Raw genomic sequence first — 26224 nt, 5'->3', positions numbered from 1 at the left:
TTACTGATAAAAGTTTTGTTTATAAACCAGCTTACTGAAGACGCCGTACTAAAATGGATTTAATTCAGTACGATTATAATTTATAACCAGCTTACTGAAAAAGGCTTTGTTTTGAACTTTTGATCAACGTTTTACATACTTAAATAAACTACCAAAATTTGTTTCAGTTTCATATGAATTCAATAAATCTTTACACAGTAATTGTTAATTTAATGATCACTCTACTTTACTCGTTTTTAAAATAAAATTTGTGATTGTTTTGGTAAAACACGGTTCAATGGAATACTGTAATTGTTAATATTATCTCCCTCTGCTATGATGAGTTCAATATCATTTGAGCAGATCATATAAGATCTAGCTGCCATGTGAATTCCTTTAAGCAAGGAGTAAATATAACAACGCTAATAGTAATAAACATCATTAAGTATCAAACCAAGCATGAAATTACGACTCTCATAGTCGCTTTGTATAGATCATAAAATCATAAAACCTCTACTCTTTTACCAGTCAAGGACGACTTCACATTCGGTAGAGCCTCTTGGCATTTTAAGGAGTTCCTTGAAAGCAGACTTTTGTAATCTTGAATGACTAGTCAATAGAGTGAGATTCTTGAGTATTGCCGAATTCTCTAGGAAGTACCTTCCTAGCCTCATAGCTACAAGACGTTCCCAGGTTTTGATTCTGAAATCAACAAATTCCAGAGAAGATAGCAAACACTCAGGCACAGGTGAAAATATGATTTGATTCGTCTCATCAGGAGCCGATCTTTTGTCATAATCGAATACCTGAGTTACAAAAAAAAAAAAAAACAGTGGATGAAAACACGCAATGAATCTTTGTCTAGAGATTAAAAAAACTAATTGGGTTTAAGCATATTGTATTACCAAGCTCAGGGATTTCAAGTTTGGGAAGCTCTCAAGAAAGGTTAGTAAACATTCCAAAGGGGAACAGCATAGAGTTACATGCAGACGGGTCATGTAACCAAACCGAGGCAATGGTTTTGTCTTCAAGTATTCACAGATGAGCTGGAAACAAAAAGAAATTTTCATGATAGAAAAAGTGAATGTTCAATACCAGAATTGACATAAATATATATACCTTGAAAGCGGCTAAATCTATGATCATATCCCTGACTTTAGAAATCCCGGGGAGAAAACTATGGAATCTATTTATAATCTGTGATGCAAGACTTGCTTCATCAAAACTAATCGATCGAAAGACAAGAACTAACTTGCAATTGGCATCCATATTGGTTATTACAAGGCTTTCTGATAAGTCATCATCGATGCTCAAATAGCCTAGTTGAGGAGCATCAATCAAAATTCCCGTAGTAGGATCGAAAGAAAAACGACGTACTAAAGTGAGTCTCTTCAGTGACTGAGAGTGCACCCGTAAGATATTTGCTTCACCCCCAAAAGTGAAAATATCTAGGTCCTCCAAGACAGGGCAGGATGAGACAAGTCTCTCAAGAGTGGCCTCCTTATGATACCGAACAGAATTCAAGTACATAGTTTTCAGACAAGGTAAGAAAACAAACTCCGCACTGACAAAGGTGACCCATTGGAGTCGCAAGTGTACAAGTGTCTCACAGACGTAAAGGCTTAGTGGCATCTTATGATAAAAACCCCTCTCAACAGATAGACGTTGGATTTTGCGTTTAGTTAAGGCGTCGATCCATGATGCGAGATAAGATGCATCATTTCTATCAAGAGATAACTCCACATTTTGTATGCATGTAGCCCTATCGGAATGGAAAAACCTGTCGCCAAAACTCATAAAGGAGATGAAATCTGGGAATTTCCAACGTGCCAATTCTAAGCTAGGAACCGAAAGCCATAGACTTCTCCATCTGGAAGACAAAACGCTTGTCCTAACAACTTCATGAGTCCGAAGATGATTGAGTATGTGACAGATCAAAAGATCAGGTAACTGGCTTATCCTATCTTCCTTCAATCTCTCACTCAACCCTTTGGAATAAGCCATTTGCGCAAGTTTTATACTCATCTTCTAATGTATATGCCATCCAGTTTTATACTCATCTTCTAATAGTTTATTTTAGCAAAAAAAAAAAAAAATCAATTTTTCTAAAAAAAATTTGTTAAAGCTTAGGCAATCTAATTAAGTAACCCAATTATGAGCTTTAATAGTGGTGTGATTTTATGTGAATGTGTCTTTTTAATTATGTAGCTAAGATGATAAAGAAGTGTCCAACGATAAATTAATATATCAAGTGATAATCTTATTATATAAAATTGGATTTTGAAAGTTAGCCATTAACAGGACTTTGACATGTGTCACGTTATCAATATGAAATTTTGACATGTGTAAAAGTTAATATTTAATAGGAAGAATTTGTGATTAGGACAATAAACAAAAAAAAAATTGTTTTAAAAAATATTTATAATGTAAAAAGATAATTATCAAAAATTTAAATTTATCAATATGATACATGTATAAAAGTTAATATTTAATAGGAGGGATTTGAGATTACGACAAAAATAAACAAAAAAAAATATGTTTTAAACAATATTAATAATGTAAAAACATAATTATCAAAAAATTAAAAAAAAAATAAACAATTTTCTAAAAAAATAATTATAAGGATATTATATATATATTTCATAAAATTCGAAATTATAACATTAATTACTTATTTTTAATTTGAAGTTATTAATTCTACCAAAAAAAAATCAAAAAGGGATTAAGGAAAATATACAGTTAATTATTAATTCTAGAAAAATGTTAATACTCACTTCTATATAAACATAGATTGTCTCATATTTTTCATCTAACAAAATAATTTTTTAAAAGACACTGCTTTCAACTTTGTTCTATTGGTAAAACTTTTTTAATGGGAAGATAGACTTTCCTTATTTTTGTAAAAAAAAAAATTCTCCTATTTTCTCTTTTTTTTCAGTTTGGAATAGGTAAAATTAATATGTTGACCCAAAAAAATGTAAGACTAATATATGCGTCTTTTTTCTAATACTTTATTGTAGTATTTTAAGATTATTTTATTTAATTTATAATTTCGTCTTTGAATTATTTGAGATTCATATATTACCATGCTTATAATTTTCTATTATTTTTTAACTATGTCAAATTAATTTTCTTCTAACTTCTCAATCTTGATTGGTTGTTCATTGAACTTTTTTGTGCAAACATAATTGTTATCATTCATTCAATCCCAAAGGGAGATAAAGAATAGAAGTTCATCAACCTAATGGTTGGATAAAATAGGCTAATCAAACATAAGCTTACAATAAACATAGATAGATAGACTGAGAAAACATAAATCGTTGTTGATAGATCCATAGGAGCTCGGAGACAGAAGCTACATAATGGTGTGTTAAAGACACTTCACGAATACATTGTGAAATTTAACATTAGTTACTATCAAAAGATTTTGTGACTTTAAAAAAAGGTCTTAGTTTCATTGGTTGCTGGAGCAAGCCACTTTGAGATAACTAACAGACGTGAACATGTTCTCTCCACACTGGAGGAGGGTAGAACCAAGATTCTCTTCATGGTGTAGGAGGTTGGGCGCAAGGTTATCTCTCTCCAAGAGAGAAAGGTGGAGCCAAAGTTTTCTGTATGGTGGAGGAGGTTGGACGCAAGGTCCTCTGTAATGACCCGTACCAGAAGTACGTATCGGATGGAGAAGACGTGACCCAAGGACGTGCAATATCCTTGGAAGATGAGGAAACGAAAACCACAAAGATTGAACGAGTGACTTGCAAGAGAAGTTACAAGTCCAAGAAATGGTCCGAGAAGGAAATGACCGTGGAGAAACGGACGTCAAATGACCATAGGACCAGAGTGGTCGGAGTCACGGACGAGAGTTCCGGAGATAGACGCAAAAGTCCGAGGTTACGGACAAGAGGTCCGGACATGGACAAAGAAGACCGAGGTCACGGACGAGAAGAGTCAGAGTTACGGACGAGAAGTCCGGGAATGGACGAGAAAAACGGAAGTCACGTTCGGGAGGACCGGGGAGTGACTCGAAATTACTCCGCATATGCACAGTTTTTGATTTTTGCGGTCAAGCGCGGGAGCTTGGGACGCAAGAGAGACGCAGATGGACGAGGAAGTGAAAAGGTCTCTCTGCATGCAATAGAAACGCCACGTGTAGCGCGATTAAGTGTGCTCCGACAGAGAGTGAGATACACGCGCGCGTGAAAGAGAGTATGCATCAGCGACATGCATAATTTTGGACATTTGTCACTTGATTTTTGCCACCTGCCCAGCCAAGAGAACGAGAGAGAGGGCTATATATACCCCCTCACTCTCTTATTTTCGACCAAAACTCTCTCTAGACAAACAAACTTTACCAAATTTTTCTCTCAAACTTTTGAAGAGAAAATCTCTTGATTTTCAACCAAGAAGGAGGAAGAAAGAAGAGATGAAGGTGAAGCTTAAGAGCTAGTGGAGGTGCTGTCAGATCGGCATGGTGTGGTAAAGCTCAATCGGCCAAGATCTACAAGCTAAGGTGAGTTGAGACTTTGGTTGTAGATTTGTTGTGATTTTGTGAAGAGCAAGTTAGAGATCTTGCTCAAGGAGGTGTATTAGCTCTCTAGCTCTTGCATCGGCCTTGTTGAGTGGTTGTTTTTCCTTGTTGCATGTAGATCTAGATGATTGCATGTAGACATTGGTGATTTGTGGGGTTTTTATGCATTCTTGGGGAAGAATTGCATTTTTAAAATTTAGCTGCAAGTGTGAAATGCCTTGCATGTTAGTTTTGTGGGGTTTTTATGCATTATTGGGGAAGAATTGCATTTTTAAAAATTAGCTGCAAGTGTGAAATGCCTTGCATGCTTAATTTTTGGGGTTTAATAGATTTTAAAATTGGAGAATTAATTTTAAAAATTAGCTGCAAGTGTGAAATGCCTTGCATGTCTAGTTGGAGAAATTAGAGAAGTGTCAAGCATAATTAAATTATTTATTTTATTTTTTGGCTTGAGTGGTTGTGGTGGTTATCCCTCGTAGACTGTGTGAGAGATCGACTCATGAGAGGAGAAATTTTGGTTTGGCCATGTGAGAATCTCCTGGGAGGAAAGAGCTGCATGTAAGCCCTAAAATTGAGTTAATTCCTCATGAGTGTGGATGTGAGACCAGTCTACGGTATGGGCTGTTTTGGTGAGGCCATGCGAGAATCTTTTGCGAGGAAAGAACCGCATGAGGGCCCCAAAACCTGAGAAAAATATTCACATGGTCTTGATGTGAGATCGGACATGGTGTATCATTTTTGTGAAGGCATGTGAGAATCTCCTGGGAGGAGAGAGCCGCATGCATGTGTGAATTTGAGAGAAGTGTTGAAAATTAATTGAGGAAAATTATCTAAAATCAAACTTGGGGTGAGGTGCATGATAGGTTGCATGCATGGGTAGTAACTTAAGTTGCATGCGTTTTTTTTTTACCTTGCATCTTAAGCTTTGGGTGATTTGTGTGATTGACTGCTTGTTTGTTTACTTGCTTGTATGCTTGTTTCTTGCTTGCTTGTGTGATTGTGTGCTTAAATTTAGTGTGGTAGACATAGAGTTAAGTGTGTGTTCTAGCTAGAGTCTGAGTCGGAGTCTCAGGTCGTAGCTAGAAGTCGATCTCTGTTCCCATCATGAGTTGAGAGGTGAATTGTCCGGTGAGCTAATCCAGAGGGATCTCATGTCGGGACAATATTTCGGTGTCTAGCTAGCTACTAGCCCGAACCGCATGACGATGCGGCTTGTGTGAGTCCTGTTGGTTACATGTGTGGTTTCAACGCGGAAGTTGTGAACCTACGGTTGGTTAACTGTGTGGTTTCAACGTGGAGGATTTTGTTGTCTGGTTGGTTACCTTTGTGGTTTCAACGCGGAGTGTGTGGGATGGGACAGAGGATCGAGGGGCCCCAGGATGTGTTGTTGTTCCTAGGAAGTGAGTTCCTTAGGAAGTGAGTTCCTTAGGAAGTGAGTTGCATGCTAGATATCAAGCGTTGATGGGATCCGCTTGATTGATGCATTGCATGTTGAATCTCAAGCGTTGATGGGATCCGCTTGATTGATTTGTTTTGGTAGGACTCACGCGTTGATGGGATCCGCTTGATGGTCCTATTTCATGAGAAGTCTAGGGTGGTCAAGTGAGTTGACGCACCGCTAGCAGTTCCACCTTGCAGTGAGTGCGGGTGAAGTGGCGTGAAGGCCAAGTTAGAGGAGAGACTAGAAGAGTCAAGTATCTTGATTATTCTAGGTTGCTTGTTTGATTGCTTGCTTGTTTGATTGCTTGCTTGTTTGATTGCTTGCTTGTTACGCTTCCGCATTGCGTGCTTTGTTGGGGTTGTTTGGGGTAGTGGGATGAGTTGAGATAGCATGTTAGTGGAGTAGCATGTAGTTAGTTGCCCAACTCACTGAGTAATCCTAGTTTACTCACTCCTCTCCTCATTGTTTTTTCTTGCAGGGAAAGTAAGTGGGTAGAGTTGGATTAGGAAACCGGATAGGTTGTTTTCGTGCTGTGTTGCAAATCCGTGTTTCATAAACTTGATGTTTTATTCGATTGGATCTGACTGTTTTCTTGAATGGCTTTATTGATTGAGAACCTTGCAAGTATATATGTATTAAATCGTGATATTTTGATATATAATCGGATAAGTGGTATGGTACGGTCTAGTCCGGACCAGCATAACACCGTGCGCGTTCTATAGGGTTGCAAAGCCTGAGGGGCGTGCGTAGCGGATGGGCGGCTGCCGGCGGTCCGGCTGGGGATCCTAATTCGTTGGTGGAACCTCGGCTGGGTTGTGGGCGGTTGACCTACGTGACACTCACCCGGGCTGTGTCCCGGTTTGTCCGGCCGAGTGACAGGGTGCGGTTTGGGGGTGTTACATCCTCTCCACAAAGAAGAAAAGCAGAGCCGAGGTTCTCTTCATACACTATTGTGATGATACATCATTGATTAGTATATACTATATAATATATATTTTTAATTTGAAATATTTTTTGAGCCAACAATTTTAGTGATTAAAAAAACTATTCAAAAGTGAAAGTAAAGAGACATATAATAGTTAGCTTATTGTGTTCAGATATACATTTTCTAGATGGTGGTAAAAAATATATTTGTAACATACAATATACTTAGGTATAAAAAAAATATTTTTAACCGTAACATATATAAAAGATTTAGATAGATAGAAATCAGTGTATTATAGAAAAAAAAAAAGAAAATTTATAAATAACTTACAACAAATTTTAATATATTTTTGTTAAATTTAATTTTATTCACAAAACTCTAAACTCGCACATCGAGCGGGTCATTATCTAGTCTAGTAATTTATATACTTTTTCTATTTACTATTTAACATTGTTAGACTCTAGAGTTTTATTATATGGGTTCAATGATATAGGTTGGATTTTTATTTATTTCCATTTTTTTCTTCATCTTATAAATAAACCAAGAAACAGAGAAACCGAGAAACAGAGTATTAGAGTACAAAGGTGCAAAACAAAGTTACAGATAAAGGTAAAACCTGACTATTCCAGGTCTTAAGAGTAACAAACTCGATTTCTTGCATAACAAACAACTCGATTTAATTCTTGCAAAAATACATAAAATAGTTCCATAACAACAACTCAGATTTCTTGTGAACATCAAATACTTATAAATCAGATGACAAGCTTCACATGTTCTCTTTAATTTTTACTAATCAGATGACAATGACTTGGCACACAACCAAAATATGCTTGGACAAAATGAGGTTCCAATTTTACCAAACCAAATCAAATCAAGAGGCCTAAACCTGCATTTTGTATGGCAAGAGCGATTTGACATTGCTAAGAGTTTTCTAACACCTGAAACAGATATAAAGATCAATGTAAAATTATAGAAACGCAAAATTCCATGGTTTTATTAAGATGCATACATATGTTTAGGGCTGGGCAAAATAACCGATAACCAAATAACCGACCGAAACCGAACCGAAAAAAACCAAACCGAACCGAACCGAAATTCTTCAAATACCCGAATGGTTAGTAAAAATCTATATCCAAACTAACTGAAACCGAACCGAACCGAACCGACAATTAAATGGTTAACCGAAATATCCGAAAACCTAGAAGATATCAAATATTATATACTTAATATTATGCAAAACTATAAAATAAACTTAAAATATAAATTATTTCTAGATTCAAAACAATTAAATATTTTAAATAATCAATATATGTAAATGTTATTATTTTGAATTTACAAAGTTAAATACTATTTTGTAAAATTGAATCCATATTTTTCCCTTTTATGTATTTTTGTTATTGTATATTTGGTTAATTTTGGTTATATTCGGTTAGTTTTGGTTATATTTGGTTTATTTGGTTAATGTTAATATAATTTATGTTAGTTATGGTTATTTATTTAAATAACCAAACCGAAACCGAACCGAAAGAAACCGAACCGAACCGAACCGAAATTTCAAAAATATCCAAATGGTTACTATATTACTATATCCAAAATAACCGAAACCGAATACAACCGAACCGAAACCGAATGGTTAACCGAATGCCCAGGCCTACATATGTTAGTCTTTATTCGTAAACATTTTGACACATATTAAGACCATCATTTGTTCGTCGAAACAATAAAATGAAGACCATACAGTAATTTGTTTACAAATGTAACAGTTCAAAAATATATATCTTTTCATAAATATAGCATTTGCAAGACTCTGAAACATCTTCAATGGCTTGGGGACAAATTAAAAAAAAAAAAAATGATTGCCCAAGTTTCTTGAGAATTACCCAAGTTTACCTTACTAGTTCATTTCAGCGACGTAACTCTCGTTATTGAAAACTGCATTGACATAGAAACCTTGAAAGCAACTTGATGTATGATCATTAATATCTAACTAGAAATTGGAATCCATCTTCTTTATTATAAAACTTCTGGCTTTGCTTCTCTGTACTTCAAACAGCTTCCTGCTTGATTAAATAATGAAAGTATCAATCACATATTCACATTCGAAATAGGGCTGGTAATTAATTGGTGATTATTACATGAGCAGCAACCACCTAAAATCATTTTTTTCTTTTCGCACATAGCCTCCTAAAATCAGAATTTGCTTGCAGTTTTAGTACATACCTAAAGAACAAGGACTTGACAAGCGCTAGAGCATGATCTTTTCATTGCAACGAGTTCTGTAAGGTAGTCACACTTTGACTTTTCCCTACGGCAAACATTGAGCCTTAGTTTCTCCAGGATTGTTGAATTCTTCAGGAAGTATCTTGCTAGCTCCATTTCTCCTTCATCTTTTATGAATGAAAGTTTCAGTTCGACAAACTTAAGCGATGATACCAAACACCGAGGCACTGCTTCAAACACCACATTTGGTTCTCTCTTCTCCTTATCACGTATGGATGAGTACCTGAATAGATCCTGCAAAAACAGGAACAAACCAATAAATAAAAAGTAAGAAACCTGAGTAGAGAGATACATGAGGATTAAAGCTATTAATTAAATTACCAGTATGAGAGATTCTAGTTTTGTGCAGCTCTCAAGAAGGGCTGGAAGCATTTCAAGATCACATACAGTAAATCTAGCATTCAAGCGGGATAGGTTACGAAACTGACGCACTGTTCTCGATTTTGAGTATAGAAAGAATTCCTGGCAAAACAAGTTATGGTGAGAAGTTATCGGAGGATTAAAGCAATTTTTAAAAATAAATATGCTCAAATGTTAAGATATGTAAACCTTCAAAATGTCACTAGTAATAACTAGATCCCTGACCCTCCGAATATCGGTGAGGATATCGCGAACCACTTTTTTAGGAGGTCTCACAAAGTGGCCGTGGCGCATCGGTTGCAAATCAATATCTAGTTTGGTAGGGAAATCCGAACTGATGATCTGAAAGTCTTTTGTTGAGGCTATCTTAGTGCTCAGACACTGGAGTAGAGGTGCATCGATAACAAATCCACTAGACTCATCCATATCCATGTTGATTCTCTTTAGCGTATGAGAGCGAACTTGTATTGCATTATCATTCGAACATCCGAAGATTTTCAAATCTTCCAGAACTGGAGAGCCTGAGATAAGTTTCTCAAGTGTGGTATCACTAGTAAATCTAATACGCTCTAAATGCATGATCTTCAGACAAGGTAAGGAAACATACTCGGCATTAGGCAAGCCAGCCCATTTGAGTCGTAACTGTACTAGTGTCTCACAGGTATATATGCTCACCGGTATCTCATCACTTGAGTAATAATTAACATCAAGATGCTGAATCTTACGCCTAGTCACAGCATTAATCCATGACTTAAGATCACATATACGATGACGATAACCCAAAAATAACCGAAGTTTGCGTATCCATGACTCCCTATGGGAATCAAAAAACCTTTCAACAAAATTCAAAAAGGCATCGATATTTGAGAAGTTATTATGTAAGAAGTCGTAGAGGCTTAAGTCCAATCCAGGAACCGATTGCCAAAGATATCTCCAACTTTTGGACAAAAGACTTGTTCTAACAGCATCCTTGGTAGAAAGAAGAAGAAGTATTTCAGATATCAAAGGTTCGTGTAAGTTGCTTATCAAATCTTCCTCCTTTAACTCTTTTTCACATACTTTGGTTTTCTTCTTTCTACCCACCATTTTGTTTTTCTTCACAAAACTCCATTATATAATCTGCATCATCAAATTTAACAATATATTAAAACTGAAAGTTACAGAGCAACCAACTAATTAATTTCGAATGTAATTTACGAGATACAAGAGTAACCAAGAGAGAAGAACTAACATTACATGCGAGGGATTGTTAGGTTTAGGGTTTTCAACCTAGAAACTAAAGGATGAGTACAAATCGAATAACTTTGACACAAACGCCTTACCGTTTTGTAGCTCTTACTCGAAACGCCTTGCTGTTTTATATTTAAACCAAGAAACAACCAAAAGTCCGATTGGACCAAACCGGAAATACCCACTTTTGTGCAGATATTATATCCTGGTTTCAAATTTTGATGTCCGAGCTTCATGGAAGAAAACGTACATGTTCAATACTGGAATTAACATTATATATTTACCTTGAAAGTGTCACGTCTCAATATTGTCAATTTGTCATATCCCTGACCTTTGAAATCCCGAGGAGAAAACTTTGGAATTTACTTCCTTCATCAATTAACTGCAAACTAAAGCCGAGAGCTATTATCTAAATTGACGTTGGAATCTCAATTGGTTATCATAAAGCTTTCTGATATGTTACCATCAATGCTCAAAAAACATAGTTGAGAAGCATCACTCACAGTTTTTGAACCAACATTACGTGGACAATAGCCTACATTTATACGTACTGAGCTTCTTCGACGACCTAGAGAGCACCCGAAAGACTTTTGCATTATCAACTACACATGTGGAAATATGTGAGATGAGATTCAACCGGATCATTGCTGCTAAGTTCCTCCTTGTCGTTGTTGGATGCTCCATGTGAAGCTCATCCAACTTAACTTTTTGATCCGGCGTAAGAACACTCTCATCGAACGGTGGCTCCACATAATGCTCATCTAGGATGTCTTCATCAAATGTGGTCTCCTCTTCCTGCTGCCAGTCATCGTAATCCATGGTCCCAAAAACAGTTTTCATTTTTTTTTATCTACAAAAAGAGAAAATAATAATAATTAGTAAAAACAAAAAGAAATCTTAGACTATACTCAATTCTAAAATCTCAACGGCAATCGTTTTGGTCCCCGGCAACGGCGCCAAATTGATCAACAAGTCAATTAAAACCTAATGTGTACTCCACCACGATCTAGTGGTATCGTTGTAACACTTCAGGATCGAATCCACAGGGACCAAACAATGCACTATGAAATTGTATAGATCAAATATAGCTAAGGCAATGAGAAAGATTGTGTTTTAAGTAACCGAATAAAAACAGGAAAGTAAATAAGTTGCTTTAAATCAAAAAGGAAATATTGAAATATTGGGCGCAGGGAATCTTTAGGGATTATGATCACGAAATTAGATGGTTAGATGGGATGCATTAGACACCGTTCTAGAACTCAAATCACGGTTGTAAAGCTAACCTACTTTCGCAGCGTTAACTATCTATGCAAGGAATTGATAAAACTCTAAACCGTCGTTTGAATCTAAACAATCCTAGCAAGCAATAAGTTCAAGTTTGATTATGTTCACAAGGTGCCTCAACTTCAACTCTCGTTGGCTAAGGATCACCTTGCTCACCTATGTTCTTTTCAAGCAATTCAACAACACTTTTGATGCCTAGATGAATTAAACCTAAGATCTTAATCTAGGTGATCAATCTAGCTTAAGCATTAAGAACAACTATAGATGAAGAACAATAAGATCAATCCCTAATCTAACAAATCTAGCATCAATTAATCATAGAAACCCTTTCTGAAACCCTAAACCCAACAGTGAAACTACTCAGCCATAGAGAAGCAGAAACAACAAATCAAAGATGAAGAAAACATAATTGAATTGCAAAAGAATAGAAAATAGGGTTTAGAAATCTTCTCCAAAGTGTCAAGAAGGATTAGAGATCTTCTCCCTTTGCTCTCAATACAAAATAGTCTCAGAAAAATAAAGCTTATGTCTCTGGAAGCCGTGCCTCGAACTTAAATATCAAAATAAAACCCTAAAAGTCGGTTTAAAACAAAAAAAGGAAAACTTGCGTCGGGGACTGGATTGGTCGATCTCGAAAGGATCAGTCGATCCGGAACGTATTTCTGCTCTCATTCCATCTGCCTTCTAGCTCGATCAGTCTTCAACCAATTTAGCTCCAGATGCATATTTTCACCCCCAAAACACTCATTTTCCTTCCAAAGTCACCTAGAACCTGTAAAGACTCACAAAAGACTAAAAGGACTCTAAAAGCACACTTGGACCTAGGAAAAGACTCAAAACAAATCTAAAAACTATAGTTAAAATCCTATAAAATGCAGACACATCAACACATTAATATATCATTGAACCAATATAATAAAATTCTAGAATTAAAAGACCAATATAAATTCTATACTTTTTCTATTTATTATATTGGTTCAATGATATAAGTTTGATTTTTATGTATTTCCATTTTTTTTTTCATCTTATAAGTAAACCAAGAAACAGAGTATTAGAATACAAATTGTGCAAAACAGAATTGCAGATAATGGTAAAACCAGACTATGCCAGATTTTAAGAGTAATAACTCGATTTCTTGCATAACAAACAACTCAGATTTCTTGCAAAGGTACATAAAATAGTTTCATAACAACAACTCAGATGACAAGCTTCACATGTTCTCTCTAATTATTACTAATCAGATGACAGTGACGTGACTTACAACGAAAATTGGCTTGGACAAAAATGAGCTTCCAATTTTACTAAACCAAATCAAATCGAGAAGAAGATATCCAGCAAAGTAGCTAAATAGATTCATTCCTTTTTACTCATAGCTACGACTACATCAACCGATTGACCAGTCAAATACAAACCTCACATGTTTGTTTCCTTCTACTCTTTAACATTGACAACCTCACATTTGGTTGGGGTTTCTAAGAGTTTCTTCAAGATTTCATATTTTGTTGGATAAGAATGCAAATGTAGTGTGAGCTTTTTGAGAATAACACAATTCTCTAAGAAGCACCTTACTAACTTCATTTCTTCAACATCTCTCCAGAATGCAAATTTGAAATCAACAAACTCCAGAGACGATGATTGCAAACACTTGGGACAATACATGTAGCTCCTCCCCGTAGCGACAATAACCACAGTGTAGCTTAGGAAAAAGGAAAGGAGAAAATACAGTTAAAATAAAGTGGCAGAAGCTGAATAGAGATGAGAAAATTATCATAGGGTTTAGCAGATTCACCTCCAAGACTAGGAACTTCAGATTGGGGCAGCTCTCAACACGCGTGACATAAAACCAAATTGAGGCAGCGATTCTGACTTGGAATAGTTATAAATGATAAGAGAGCAGAGAGAGAGCAGAGAGAGAGAGAGAGAGAGTATAGTGAGTTAGAAACTTTTCATTATATTAAATGTGAAGATGTCCAATACATATATATACCTTGAAAGTCTGCGGATGTATCGTCAAATCCCCGACCTTCGAGATCCCTGACAGAAAACTACGGATGAGACTTCTCCCCGATGAAATGCTTGCTTCGTCAGCAACCTTTAAACCAAAGGTGACATCAACTTCTAACTTGGCATTGTACTCCATATTGTTTACTATGAAGCTTTTTGATTTCTTATCTTTGATTGCCAAATCACATAATAGAGGCTCCTCCATCTCTGGTAGATAAAACACTTGTCCTAACAGCTTTCTCCGTCTGAAGATGAGAAAGAATTTTTTGACAGATCAACAGATCAAGTAACTGGCTTATTCTATCTCCTCTCAAGCTCTCAATCAACGTTTTGGAACAAGCCATTTATATTCTTTTTCAGAGAACTAAATCTGTATATAAAAAAATAAAAAAAAAACATAAAAACTGGAAATTAAAATAGGCAGCCATAGATTGCATTCAACAAATCTAGATGCATGCATAAGAAAGCTAAGAGACAGATGAATTGCGGGAAAAAACCCCTTAAAACAACCAAAAGTCAGATTAGACCAAACCGGAAACACCCACTTTTGTTCAGATACTTTTTGATGTCCAGGTCAATTTGCCAACACATTCAGAAAGCAAAGCAAAAAGAAACCTCGACTATATTACTCAAGTACTCATATTCGCTTTGTCTCTCCACAAATAAAATCATAAAACCTCGACTCTTTACTCTTTACCAATCAAAAGACAATGACTTCACATTCGGTAGAGCCTCTTGGCATTCAGGAGTTGTTGGAACTGGGAATCACTTGCCTCAGCTCACTACATTTCGCTCTCAAGACTCTAGTTCATGGTCATGATCGATGTCTAACTTGTGTTATAAAATGGCCACGATAACATTTTCATGGTTTTATTAATTTACATGTTAGTCTTTTTTCGTAAACATTTTGACACATATATTAAGACTATAGTTTGTACGTCGATGGTTTTATTAATTTACATGCTCTTAAGAAGCTTTAGCAAGATTTCTTAGATTGTAAACTTCTAAAAAAGCTAGCTCTCTGAAACAGGACATGTAACAAAAACTGAGGCAGAGACAGGGGAATGACATGTAACAATCATGATTCCTAACAAAAAAATTACTTAAAAAACAGTTTCATCATTCTCTATCACTCAAAAGAAAAAAAACTGCTTTACGTGTGTGGAAAGATATCAACTGACTAAACCGATGTCAAAAGATTATTAGCTTCACATGTTTTGTTTGACTGTTTAGAAGGATTTTCTCGAAGACGTTCCTTGCATTAAAATATCCACTACCACTCAAATGTAGCACCAGCTGCTTAAGCATTGCTGAGCACTCTATAAAGTAACTGGCTAGCTTCATTATTTCTGCAGGATATTCACTGTATGAACTTTTGATATGAACAAACTCGAGCGAGGACAATAAACATTGGGGCACATCTCGTGGAAAACAGATTTGATTTATCATCCACTTACACTTATTAAGATGATTATCCAATACCTGTGGGGAAATAAATTAGACAGGAGAAAAATAAACACACAATGAGTAAAAAAACAAATATGCGAAATCTTCTTAGAGATATGTACGAAAAAAAAAGTAATAGGGTTTATAAAATACCATCACCACCAATACGAGGGATTTCAGATTCGGGCAGTGCTCAAGAAAAGTTGGCAACCATATTAAATCGGATACGCAGAGTGTAAGACACAGATGAGTCATGTAAACAAATTTAGGCAGTGGTTCTACTTTGGCATAGTGACGAATGACCTGAAACCAAACCAGACATCATAAAGTATTGTGTTAGTATTGTGTCTAAGAAGAGACTTACATCAAAGAAAAAATTGCATGCATTAATAAACATACCTTGAAAGTGTCTCGATATATGATCATGTTCTTGACCGTTGAAACCTGATGTGAATTGGAAAACAAGTCACCAAAACTCACAAGGGGAATCCGGGGATTCAGATCCAAACAAGGAACCGAAAGCCAGAGACTTCTCCATCTGGTGGATAAAACGCTTGTCGTAACAATGTCCTTAACGGGGAGATAAGAAAGTATGTGACTTATCAAATGATCAGGTAATTGGTTTATTATATCTTCCTTCAATCTACGACGACACAACCCGTTGACACGAGCTTGTTTAGATTTCCCTCTACAATCCATGTGTTGTCTCCTGTACGTAGAAACTATATATTTCTGCAAAACAACAAGAAAAACGTAAAGTTTAAGATAGCTTCAACAATACTATCGATTCTTATGTTCTAGTGAAAATAGTTTATTTTCAAAATTAATCTATATAATAATAACAATCTGAAAAAATGCGTCCAACAGTTACGATTTTTGGTTGTATCTTTTCGTAATATATATATATATATATATATAATATATATATTTTCTTTGACAGAAAATTTCAACGATTACATCTCTCTAAAAAGTTGCGTCTGTTTAATGTAGAGTTGTGTCTCTTATAAACAATTGTGTCTATTCGAATGTTCACATCTTTATAAATTTATATTTTTTTTTTGAATTTAATGTTAAATTATATTCAAAGAAAAATAAGCGTTTTACATCTGTGATACTAAGCTCAGCTTAAATACTGTTTTAGCTAAAAAGAAAAAACAACCCTGACAATTTAGTAAAATCTTGTTGCAAACCAAGCCTCAATGAGATTGCCATCAACATCAGTCATTGTACTTAGTCTGTTACGGACATTTTTATCAATCAACTTCACCAGCTTCTCCACCGGGGATGGTGGTTCTCCATGGCGCCTGTCGTTTCTCTCCCTCCAAATGGAGTGGAGAGCATTCTGGAAAGTATAGTTCAGTAGAAACCATTGGGTCTTGTCCAAATCTTTTCCCATGAGTAAATGTATCACTTGCATCCAGTCCGTGGTGTACTTGTGCTGAAGAAGCTTGTTTACTAGCGACTCCCAAATCTGCTGTATGGACAGTCAAAGAACAAATGCTCCCTTGTCTCTAGTGGATTATTGCAGAAAATGCAACCTGTATTTGCAGTGGTGTTCCATTTTACCATTCTTTCTCCTGTTGCGAGTCTGTTCTTCACCACTAGCCATGTGAGGAACGCATATCGTGGGGTTGCTTGAGGGAACCAGGTCACTCTAGATTCGGCCATTATTGGGTGCACACTATGGATTTGGAACCATGTATTTATAAATTTATATATAAGTGACTTCTCATCATTGTATTCAAATTTTCTTTATTTTATATTTTTGACAGAAATTTTTTACAGTTGCGTCTCTCTAAAAAGTTGCATCTATTGAATATAAAGTTGTGTCTTTTACTAACAGTTGTGTCTATTCAAATATTTTCATCTTTATAAATCTATATATAAATAACTTCTCATCATTGTATTCAAATATAATAATAACAATCTAAAAAAATGCCAACAACAGTTGCGATTTTTTGTAGTACCTTTTCATAATATATATATATATATATATATATATATATATATATATATATATATTGACATAAAATTTCAACGGTTGCATCTTTTTAAAAAGTTGCGTCTGTTAATTGTAGAGTTGTGTCTCTTACAAACAGTTGTATCTATTCAAATGTTCATATCTTTATAAATTTATATATAAGTGACTTTTCATCATTGTATTCAAATTTTCTTTATTTTATATTTTTGACAGAAAATTTTTACAGTTGCGTCTCTCTAAAAAGTTGCGTCTGTTGAATATAAAGTTGTGTCTTTTACAAACAGTTGTGTCTATTAAAATGTTTACATCATTAGAAATCTATATATAAATAACTTCTCATCATTGTATTCAAATTTTCTTTATATTTGTATTAGTTAAAAAAGAATTTGTTAGAAATGACGTCTCATCACTGTGAGAAATTTATTCCAGTTTGATATATTTTTTTAATCGTTGTAATATTTAATTATATTCAGTCTCTAGGTATACAATTTATTACAGTTTTATTACAGTTTGATATATTCATCGAGGGTTAACATTCTATTGGTATGAATCCAAACCAAAATTTTTGTTTTTAGCTGTTAAAAATATGGTTCAAATAGGTTTTTCAGAAAATGAGAGCATATTGGCTCGTATATGTTTGTTTATTTATTTTTGTCACAAGTATATATATATATATTTGTCTACTCTATGCTTTTTTTATTAGAAAACTAATTGTATTATAGAAAACAATATAGATTTCTATATTTCTATTTAAAAAATATATATATATATATATATCTGATTATGAAATATCAAGATAAAAATAAAAATAAAATATCACAGTTCGTTCTATTATATTTTCTACAGTTGGGAATATTCAGTTTATTAGGAGATGAAAAACCGGTGATCAACAGAAAGATTGACGGTTGAGATGATTGTCCAATAAACTATCTTGACGACAAAGACTTATCTATAACTTCGTATAGGTTAAGAGAATTTTTATATTTAGTTCGAGTAATATTAATATCAACATTGGAAAGAAGACGAAGAAGACTCTTCGTGATTCGTGACATATGCAGAAGTAATTACAGTGAGTCGTGAGAGAGAGAGAGAGAGACGAAGAACCACGTTAAGGCAAGTTAGGGTTTTCAAGGTCTTAATTTTGAAGATGATTTTACAACAAGAAAAAGTAAAAATAAGAACAACATACCGTGTTTTTAGCCGGCGGAACAAAATCACTTGCCGAAACTTTAGGTCGTGTATACGCCGCGAGGGGAATAGAATCACTTGCTAGAATTTTGAATTCACTTACCCGAAGTCTATGGAGTTCTTTGAATCCTGGAGTCTATAGTTTAATTTCTTCTGTATATATATAATGAATGTTTTCTAACTAGATTTTAACCCGCGGTACACCGCGTGCATATAATTTTTATTATTAATTATATTTTATATTGTATTTGTTTGTTAAATATTGGATGTTTTGTAAATAGAAGAATAACTAAATTTCCTGACCATTTGTACGGCTAAATGTTTATATTATTTTTTAACCCACAGTATATTGTATGACCATTTGTTTGTTATATTTAGTTCGTTTTGTTTAGTGTTTGCGATTCTATTTTGATTTTTAGTTATTATAACAAAAAATAAGGGATCTAAATACATAGTAATTCATTTATACGCTATGATTAAATCATATTTTTCCTAATAATTTAATTATTTTACACAATCTTAGTTAAATCAACTTAATTTTTATATGTCAAATATATTAATATTAATAGTGTTGACAAGTAATAAAATAAATATTTAACCCGTGTTAGCACAAATTTAATGATATTTTTAATTCCAACATGTCCTCTTTATAACTCATCTACTATATAGTATTTTTTTTAAAAAAAATTAATTTTACATATTCATAATATTTTAAAATTTTATTAAGTTTACATATATTAATTATAATATTTAAATAAATGGGAATCGAATTTTTTCTTACGTTAAAAATCAAAACTCACAGGTTTTGGAAAAAAAAATAGGAATAAAATTGTTGATTTCTTTGTTTGCAAAGGATTCAAAAATAGAATATCATCAATACAAAATAGAAGATGTGGTTAAATATATCATAATTTATGTTTCCATATTGATTTTTTGCTGTATTTTTTTAGTTGGAATTGTATGTAAAATATTTAGGAAACAATCTGAAGTAATGCTATATTTGAACATTTTTTAGGGATTAACTTTGTAAATAAGTTTTTAAATAAGTATAAATAAAAGGGTAGAACCCAAAATGTACTTTTATATATATATATATAGATTAACACAAAAGCCCAACATAATCCAACATTTTAACATGGCATTGGGTTAAAATTGTTTCCTATATGGGCCGTAATTGACATGTTTATTAATTGTTCTAAACATTTTTTTTTGCCAATTTTTTTCTTTTTTTTTTTGATAATCGATCAGAATTTGTTGTTTTCATGGACATCGCCTAATATTAACCACGTTAAATACACCAATGGACATGGCCTAATAATAATTCCTTTATTAAGTGTGAACATATTTTTAGTTTCTAATATTATAGATAAATTAATATATAGGAAATTTCCGTATAATTATAGGGTGGAATGTAGATAACATTCGTATACTATAAATCAAATATTTTGTTAAAATCAGTTTAGAACTTTAGATACGATTTTTATGTTAGTATCTAAACCGATTAATCTTATGTTAATTTTAATGGTCAATAATCAACATACTGTATTTAATTTAATTGACCATGTTTATTGCAGTAAGTAATTAGTTGGCAAAGACTAAAAAGTTGCCGTAATTGAGGTAAGATATCAATGTAATTTACTAATTTGGTAGCAATCTCAATCAAAGTCAAATATATATTTGCTTATTTGGTAATCCTAAGATATGCTCGATTTTAAATTTTTGAAAGAAAAAAAGAATTAACATATTCGAGACACTTGGCGTGAATGGTAGTAATCCTAACGAGAAAAAAGCAAAAATAATAACATGGTCCATGGCCCAAATATGACGCGTTTATATCAAATAAAGAAAGAAAGAAAAGAAATATTCACATTCCTTTCAATAAAATAAAAATCAAATAATACGATTATTCCCTTATTCCTCACGATTACATTCTTTAATAGAAAAAAAAAGCATTCACATTTGAATTACTCTTTGTTTTTTCATCATTATCATCTTCATCATCATCAAACTAAACTTAAAAAAAAAAAAAGAGAGATTAAGCAAACTAAAAAAAAAAATCTCAAAAAAAGAGATCTGTCAAACCAAACCAAACCAATCAAACCCAAAACCAATTACATGTCAAACCAAACCAAACCAACGAAATCGAATTAAACTTCAGAAACATCGGAGATGGTTGTTGTGGTGGGTATGGTTGTGGCCGTAACCACCATGACTATGACGACGGCGATGAGTCTCCTCGTCGATGATTTCTTGAACATGCTTAAACTCATCAACACGGCAAGGGATCGTAATAGGACCAGCGTGCTTGAACCCATACTCCTTTTCAGCTTCTTTCAAGAGGTCCAAGAACAGAGGATGACTCAAGAACACCAAAGGAACAACGAATCTGTGTAGACCTTCCTCATCGTCTTCGTGTCCCACCAAGATCGCAACACAGCCTTTAGGAACATCATGATGGTTATGGTGGTGATGGTGGAGTATGTGGAGATGAGGGACATGAAAGTGAAAGTTGAACACCATCTGCTTCGGACTCTGTTTTGGACTCTGTTTTTGATTAGATTCTTCAAAACCCATCAAAGAGAAGGAACCTTTTGCACGTAACCAAACAAGAAAACACAACGAAGGAGTAAAAAGATCGACGAGGAGGTAAAGAAGACGGTGTTGGAGCGGTGGTTGATGCTAGAATACGGTGATAGAAAAAGGCCAAGGATCAACAGCAGAAGAGATTATAAGAAGAAATAGAGAAAGATCTGAGTCGGTGAGAGATCTGGGGATGTTGCTCATGATAGGCTAAGCATGAAGAGATTATATATTTTTTGGTTTTGGTTTTTTTTTTTTGTATGAGGAAGTTGAGAAGAATTTGGAATTAGGGAAATATATTGTTGCAAGTATATATATACAGATTGGGTCGGGTGTAGGGTTTTTGCTTAACGCGTACATTTCCAAAGGGCCAAAGGCTTTTTCTCCTATTTGTATTTTATTTTAACTTTTTTTTTTTGTATAACAAAAACAAATAGTTGATGATGTGGAAATTGACGTGGTAAAAATTGGAGCGTGTTAGGAGTACTTAGGGTAGGGTTTTACCGACTTTAATTAGGAGGTTTGTTACATCATCATATATATATATTTTTTGTTTTATAATTTCTATACCACAAAACCACAACAAAAGATAAGATTCCAGTAGTTTTGAACAGTCAAATTTGTTTAATATTAAAAAAAATAATGAAGGATAATTCTTAGACAAAACATAGTATTTTCTGAGAAAATACAAAATTATATTATTTAACGTTTATATGTATATATATACTTATCTAATTAACATATTTATATTTAGTGCTTATTGTATATTGAAATATAATTATTCAGCAAATAATAATAATAATAATAATAGGTGCAAAATTGGATTCTAGTACAATTATTCTTTTGTACCTCTTGTCAACTAAATATATTTGTAAGCCCCTGCAAAGATTGAGAAATGGTTAAAAAAAAATTGTTTTTTTTTTCAACCAAACATTAAATTTTAGTTATAATTCTTCTTCTTTTTTGTGTTTGCTGCATTAATATCATGATGTTTTTATTTATGATGCTACAGCCTATAGCTTAATATACTCATATGTATGTGTGTAATATAAATAATTAACTACCTAAGTACCTAACTATCAAAGGTTTCTCGTAAGATAGACAACCAATTGTCCAACCTCAAAGAAAAATGATCGTTGTGGGTTGTGGCATTCACATCTACGGTAGGGGGTATCGATTTACATTGTTACCTTATAAGCTAAGATAAAAACGTACTAATCAAATTGGTTGATGTGTTTTACTTTGATCAGCTGGCACAAGGCCCCTTAGCAGTTCAAAAAGCCAACGACTCGGTAAATTATATGAATAAAAAAAACTTATATCAAAAAGTATATTTATTTGTGGGACTCTCTTGAAAACATTATAATAAACAAACCGGAGGTTTCCAAAAAAAAATCGAGAAATGAAAGAAAAAATAAATAAATTGGAATAGAGATGGAGGTAATGTGTGTTTCACTAGTCCATTGTGTGATCACCGTGACCGTGACTTAAGGTAAATGGATAAACACTTACGACTAATTAATGGTAAATGGATAAACACGATTAAAAAGGTCAAACCTAACAAGCTATTCGTTTCGGATAGTTACAATGTATTTAAATTCGTTCTCGTGATTCCAAGAGGTGCATGCGAAATTACATCCCCCGTATTCAAATAATACTATTATATTTCTATCAATTAGTACGTATTCGGGTTGGTAAGTTTTTCTATAATATATTTGACTTTGTATATACCAATTTAAGAAAGTCATATGGTATTTAAGAAAGTATAAAACATCAAATACGACATATATTTCTATAACGTGTTCGATACTTATATAGGATCCATTCGAGAATATGCTTATTCACATAATCACATTAGTCTAAAATCATTCAATAGACAAACTTAAATATTTCCAACATTTTGAATTTTGGTGGCTTGCTTTTAACCAGAAAAAATAAAAATTGTGGCTTGAGGTTTGAGATTGCTATAGGTGGAAAGAAGGCATTATTCATTAGGATCATGCTCGTGGAAAAAAAAAAAATCAAATTCCATATTGATCGAAAAAATTTCTAAAGCGAGTGGTTAAAGACTCCGCCATATCATCCAAACGTAGGCCCAAGAACAACCTATATACATGAAAATGTTGTCAAACACGTCATAGCGTAACGTAACGTAACCCTTACCTGGGATGAGAGTAGCGCGTCAAGCGCATGATGACTAAAATGTCCTTTGCCGAGTAAAGCGCATGTCGCGGCTCCTCAGGTGCCTATAACGCCGCCGATCAAACTCACGAGTTCAATTACTATATGACGCGTGTTGCTTGCTTGGTTTATTTGCGCTCTCACTTTGGTTTTGCTTCTTATCCGGTTCATCTTGATACAATGCTTGATAAGGTTTGGTTCAGTTACGAATTTGGTTTGGAAAGTGTAAGGCTGTAAGCACAATCTCAATCCGAATGAAGCTTTACTAGGCCAAAAATGAGACCAGCTCGGTTTAGTTTGGTTTTATTTCATTAGGTTAATTAAGAATAAGAAGGTTCCAAAGTTTGCGGACCATCATGTCGGCACGATATGACAAAAGACCTTACGGATGGAGTAATAACCGTTGGATTACCAAGAAAGTTGGAATCATGTGCTCTATGTTATAAACTTTGATCTTGAGTTTTTTTTCTTTTCTCTTGATATAAAAGCGAACGACGACTTTTTGTCAAAGAGTCCATACACGCCACCAAAGAAGGCAGAAGGATTAAACGCATTATAAAAACCAAGTGTCGTTAAGTAATAAGATTTATATAATGATTAGTTTACTCTTAATTACGAACTGACGTTTGAATAGAATCTAAATCAAAGATCAAACACAACCAAGTAATCCTATACAATATGAACCAAACATTTATTTTATTAGTACATTGTTATGATTTCAACCAAAAACATTACAAAGAAGCAAACCATATCAAATTAACCAAGGTAATGTTACTTCAAATTTTATCAAAACTATTTCTAAGTTCTGACCCAAACCTAATAAGCAAATACCTGACCCATAGTGCTTTTGTTATCATAACAAATTAATATGAATAGGAGAAAAGAAACTTTTTTTTTATAACAAAAGTCGAATCATATTCTATGAATATGACCCAAGCATATATCATCGAAGTTTATGGGCCACATCCCACATGTCAAAAGGAATTGTATTTCGAGTGGCTCCTCAAACTCTCAGCCAAACATTTGAAATATGTTTTTCTAAAGCTATTTGACTTAATAATCTATGTAAATTAATTATTATAATTGCATGTGTCTGTTTGAATATAGAGGTTCTCCACCCACGCAATCTAAAAGTTTTCATGTTTCAACTACCACAAGAAGAAAAACGAACAAACATTTTTCTATTTCTCTACATCCGCTACTCGCCAACAACAACAAAAGAATTTAAAATCTCTCTTTTTATATATCAAGTGAAAGTGAAACCTAAATTTAAATTAAAAAGAGAGGTGTCGTTTTTTACGTGGATGTGATTAGAGCTACTTATCAAGACACGAATTAGCTCGTCATGTAAAACTTACAAACTAATTTTAAATTGTGTTCATGTTTTGACTTGTGCGTTAAAGTCTACCGTCGAACTATAATAAACTATGTATAGTAAAAGCAAATGACACGTCGTGAAATTGATGCCAAAAATATATATTTACGTCGTCGAATGAAATATTTATCTATTCGAATACGTTTTGGTCTTGATATAGAATCATGTCATAATTCAATTTATGTGCATTCGGATATTCGGATTTTTGCCAATTGATGTAAACAGGAATAAGCCTTTGGTTGCCACAAAATTGTTTTTTCTTTCTACATCGTTGTGTTTGCATTCTCTTTCCGACATATAATCAAAATCTTCACAAAGTCAATAAATCTTTACAAGCCAGCAAGCTCTTAGAAATTGTAGACTTGAAGTTGCTATGTACAATAATCAGATTATTTTAAGCCTTTCGTTTGGAGGAAAAAAGGGTTTTACATACCCCAACTAATATCATATGTTAAATTCATACATGATCTATCGCACTGTGCCAAATCATACTTTTATTATACAAAAAATAAAATTCACTACATTAACTTATGATTTTGTGCGAAACCATACCTGAGACATAACAATGTTAAATCACCGTTAAAGCGTGATGACATGGCTGCCACGTTTCAGAGCAAAATTCAGAATCAAAATCTTCATCCAAAGCAATGTCTTTACTAGAGTTGAGATGACATCATTTTATAATAAATCAAATCTAACATCGTTCCATTCTTCTTCTTCTTCAAACTCTCGACGAAGAAACACAACTTTTCAATAGTTAGTGAAATCCAGGATTCCTGTAAGCAATGATTTCAGATTTGTTATCTCAATGTCTTCATAAGCTATTTAAGATAAATAATTTTGTATGTTCTTTAATTATGCCACTCATCAATTTCACCCATTCACCACTACATCCACATCTGATTAATCAATTCCTTGTCGGTTCTCTAAGCAATTTTACAACAAATCGATCAAAACTCAAAATCTCTAAAGTTGATATGGCTTTGTTAGCTATCATCATATTTCCGGCGTTTAACCGCCATGAAACGCTCCAACGTTGGACTGGACGTAGTGTCCAGACATCGAGATTAGTTAGATTGATTGTGTTTGTGTTTCTCTTAATCTCAAGAATTTTCTTATTCAATCACTTTTCAGATTCTTCTCTCATTCATCTCTTTTCGTTTTGCTACTCACATAAGCTATTCAAACGGGAAGTTACGGTGGTGCTACCATCTCCTCCACCGTCTCCGCATCTTAAGATTTCTCCTTCTAACTTCTAAGCTTCCACCGAGAGTGAACGGGAATCGAATCGTCGACGGAATGGTGCTATGCCGATATTGGATTTGTTTGAAATCGGTGAATTTGATCCAAAATTCGATTTGGATTCTGCATACGAGCTTAGGTCAGCAAAAGTTCGTTGGGTGAAGAGAATAATCGTCGAAAGATAATTCATAAGCAGATTT

General features: G+C 33.9%; 2 protein-coding genes and 1 pseudogene across 2 annotated transcripts; all 3 read right to left on the bottom strand.

Moving 5' to 3' along the window:
- Positions 1-273: 273 nt before the first annotated feature.
- On the bottom strand, positions 274-2025 carry LOC104773640 (putative F-box/FBD/LRR-repeat protein At2g05300). Its single transcript, XM_010498288.2, has 3 exons — positions 1099-2025; positions 885-1025; positions 274-785 (listed from the first exon to the last, which is right to left on the bottom strand). Exons 1-3 carry the CDS (start codon positions 2002-2004, stop codon positions 501-503), a joined length of 1332 nt encoding a protein of 443 aa, XP_010496590.2. The 5' UTR covers positions 2005-2025; the 3' UTR covers positions 274-500.
- A 7662-nt stretch (positions 2026-9687) lies between these two features.
- LOC104773635 (F-box/FBD/LRR-repeat protein At1g51370 pseudogene) lies at positions 9688-10626 on the bottom strand (annotated as a pseudogene).
- A 9893-nt stretch (positions 10627-20519) lies between these two features.
- LOC104773634 (auxin-responsive protein SAUR32) lies at positions 20520-21525 on the bottom strand. Its single transcript, XM_010498283.3, has one exon. It carries the CDS (start codon positions 21218-21220, stop codon positions 20801-20803), a length of 420 nt encoding a protein of 139 aa, XP_010496585.1. The 5' UTR covers positions 21221-21525; the 3' UTR covers positions 20520-20800.
- Positions 21526-26224: the final 4699 nt, after the last annotated feature.

The sequence above is a fragment of the Camelina sativa genome, chromosome 2, assembly GCF_030686135.1.
Source record: "Camelina sativa cultivar CO46 ecotype springtype chromosome 2, ASM3068613v1".
NCBI classification, from domain to species: domain Eukaryota; kingdom Viridiplantae; phylum Streptophyta; class Magnoliopsida; order Brassicales; family Brassicaceae; genus Camelina; species Camelina sativa.
This window is presented reverse-complemented; position numbering and strand designations above follow the sequence as displayed.

Excerpts from the sequence above, each read along its gene's own strand:
- LOC104773640 (XM_010498288.2), bottom strand. The coding sequence starts at position 2,004 with ATGAGTATAAAACTTGCGCAAATGGCTTATTCCAAAGGGTTGAGTGAG. Across the intron at positions 1,026-1,098 it reads TAGATTTAGCCGCTTTCAAG|CTCATCTGTGAATACTTGAA; the intron begins GTATATATATTT and ends TTTTGTTTCCAG. Across the intron at positions 786-884 it reads ACTTGAAATCCCTGAGCTTG|GTATTCGATTATGACAAAAG; the intron begins GTAATACAATAT and ends TTTGTAACTCAG.
- LOC104773634 (XM_010498283.3), bottom strand. The coding sequence starts at position 21,220 with ATGGGTTTTGAAGAATCTAATCAAAAACAGAGTCCAAAACAGAGTCCG.